This window comes from Alligator sinensis, unplaced genomic scaffold (assembly GCF_000455745.1).
Source record: "Alligator sinensis unplaced genomic scaffold, ASM45574v1 scaffold1531_1, whole genome shotgun sequence".
In the NCBI taxonomy this organism is placed as follows: domain Eukaryota; kingdom Metazoa; phylum Chordata; order Crocodylia; family Alligatoridae; genus Alligator; species Alligator sinensis.
The window spans coordinates 195617-197284 of record NW_005843164.1 but is presented as its reverse complement, the minus strand read 5'-3'; the positions used below and the strand labels follow the sequence as shown (position 1 = coordinate 197284).

The window sequence follows — 1668 nt, the reverse complement described above, 5'->3', positions numbered from 1 at the left end:
GCGAGGAGCTGGCCCGCTCCATGCAGCCCGTCCATGCCCTGGCCAAGCAGATCCGCGAGCTCAAGCGGACCCTGGAGGTCTTCGAGGCGCTGTGCAAGTAGCAGCAGCCCCCCTGCTCCCACCCACCAGCCCCCAGCCCCTCCCCGAGACCCCTGGCATCCGGGCTCTCAGCTCACCAGTCCTCCCACCCCCCTGCCCCTCACGCCCTCCCCCCCAACCCATCATATCCCTCTCCCCTCCAGAGGAATCTATTTATTCTCCGTGATGTGCTGCTTGGCCCAGAGCAGGGGCTGGCGAGTGCCACCAAAGGGAGTCTTGTCCTTGTTTTCTGTGGGAGGAGAGCAAGGCTGGATTGCTCAAGGGATTTAGGTGCCTGCAGAGACACACTGGAGCAGGGGGACAGGTCTAGGGGCTGGTGCTGACCCAGGTGTAATTTCTTCTGATCCTGCCTTTCGTGGATCTCCGGCCTGCTTGGAGATGCCCCCGAACTTGCCCAGCCGCTGGCATTGGGATGTCTGGCCACCGGTCCCTGCCGGCTGTAAGTCCCGTTGGTGTCTTTTGTACGTCTGTGCGGTGCATCTCGCACTGGCTGCTCAGGGCTGCTGTGTGCCGGGCCCTGAGGTTATGCACAGTCCCCGCCTCAGTTTCCCTGCATCCTGCAGAGGATGGGGCTGGGCTGGCCATTAATAAAGCAAAGGCCTTTCTCATCCCGGCTCTTCCCTGGCTGGGGGCTATTGTGGGGACAGCAATCGTGGGCGGATGCTGATGTCCGAATCTTTGGGGTGCTCTGTGCTGGGGGGTCTTGGTGAAGGGAGAGGACAGCCCTGGGGTTACAGGCGGTCTTTTCAGCTCCTGAACCTCCTCCTTTCCACCCTGGGGTGGCCCATGACAGCGCTGGGCCAAGGCAGGAGTTCGGGGTGGTGTTTAAGCCCCCCCCCCAGTGGTATGAGTGTGTCGTGATCCCAGCTCTGCATGCACGGGTGTTGTTTGGCTTTGCTGAGGTTGGGAGGGGGCTGACCCGGGGCACGGGGTGCATGTGGCCCGGGGGACCTCTATGCATGGAACGGGGCTGCTTGGTCAGGCAGCCCGGTGGGATGTGGGGCAGGGAGCAGAAAGCAGAGCAGCAGGACTAGAGCAGCCTCTCCCCATGCCCATTCCCTGAGCCCAGGGACTCTTTGCTGGGCAGCCGTGGCACTCGGGTGGCCCAAGCTCCCTTTCAAAGTGGGCAGAGATTCACACCAGCAACTCGGAGCCTTCCCGTAGGGATCCCGCGTGCCGGAGGCAGTCTTGGGAGCTTGGCTCCCTTGTTTTCCCCTAGGCTGCAAGCCCACCAGAGAGTGGAGCGCCGGTGGCTGCCCAGAGGGCACTGGAGCCTAGCGCGGGGGTTTCTGAGCCTCAACGGAGGTGGGCGAACAACGGTGCAGCGCACGGTTCAGGTGGCAGGGCCGGGGCTCGGCTGCTGCTGGCATCAGGCAACCGGGGTTCCCTAGAGCTTGGCATAGCGTGCTGGAAGTGCGCTGCATGGCGGGGTGTGTTGACACGTTGTGCAGGGGCGGGACGCATGGCGTCAGGGGTCAGGGAATCGCTTGACGTGTGGGGGTGCTTCGCTGTGTGTTGGAGCGTGATGTCAGGTGTTGGAGCGTGGCATTGGGCGTGGGGGCCGGCTGT

General features: G+C 63.5%; 1 protein-coding gene across 1 annotated transcript in view; it reads left to right on the top strand.

Moving 5' to 3' along the window:
• Positions 1-707, top strand: part of BORCS6 (BLOC-1 related complex subunit 6) — a 2285-nt gene extending 1578 nt beyond the window's left edge. Inside the window, 1 exon segment of the mRNA XM_025194126.1 lies at positions 6-707. Coding sequence (XP_025049911.1) covers positions 6-101 — 96 coding nt within the window. The 3' untranslated portion in view covers positions 102-707.
• The last annotated feature ends 961 nt before the right edge of the window (positions 708-1668 follow it).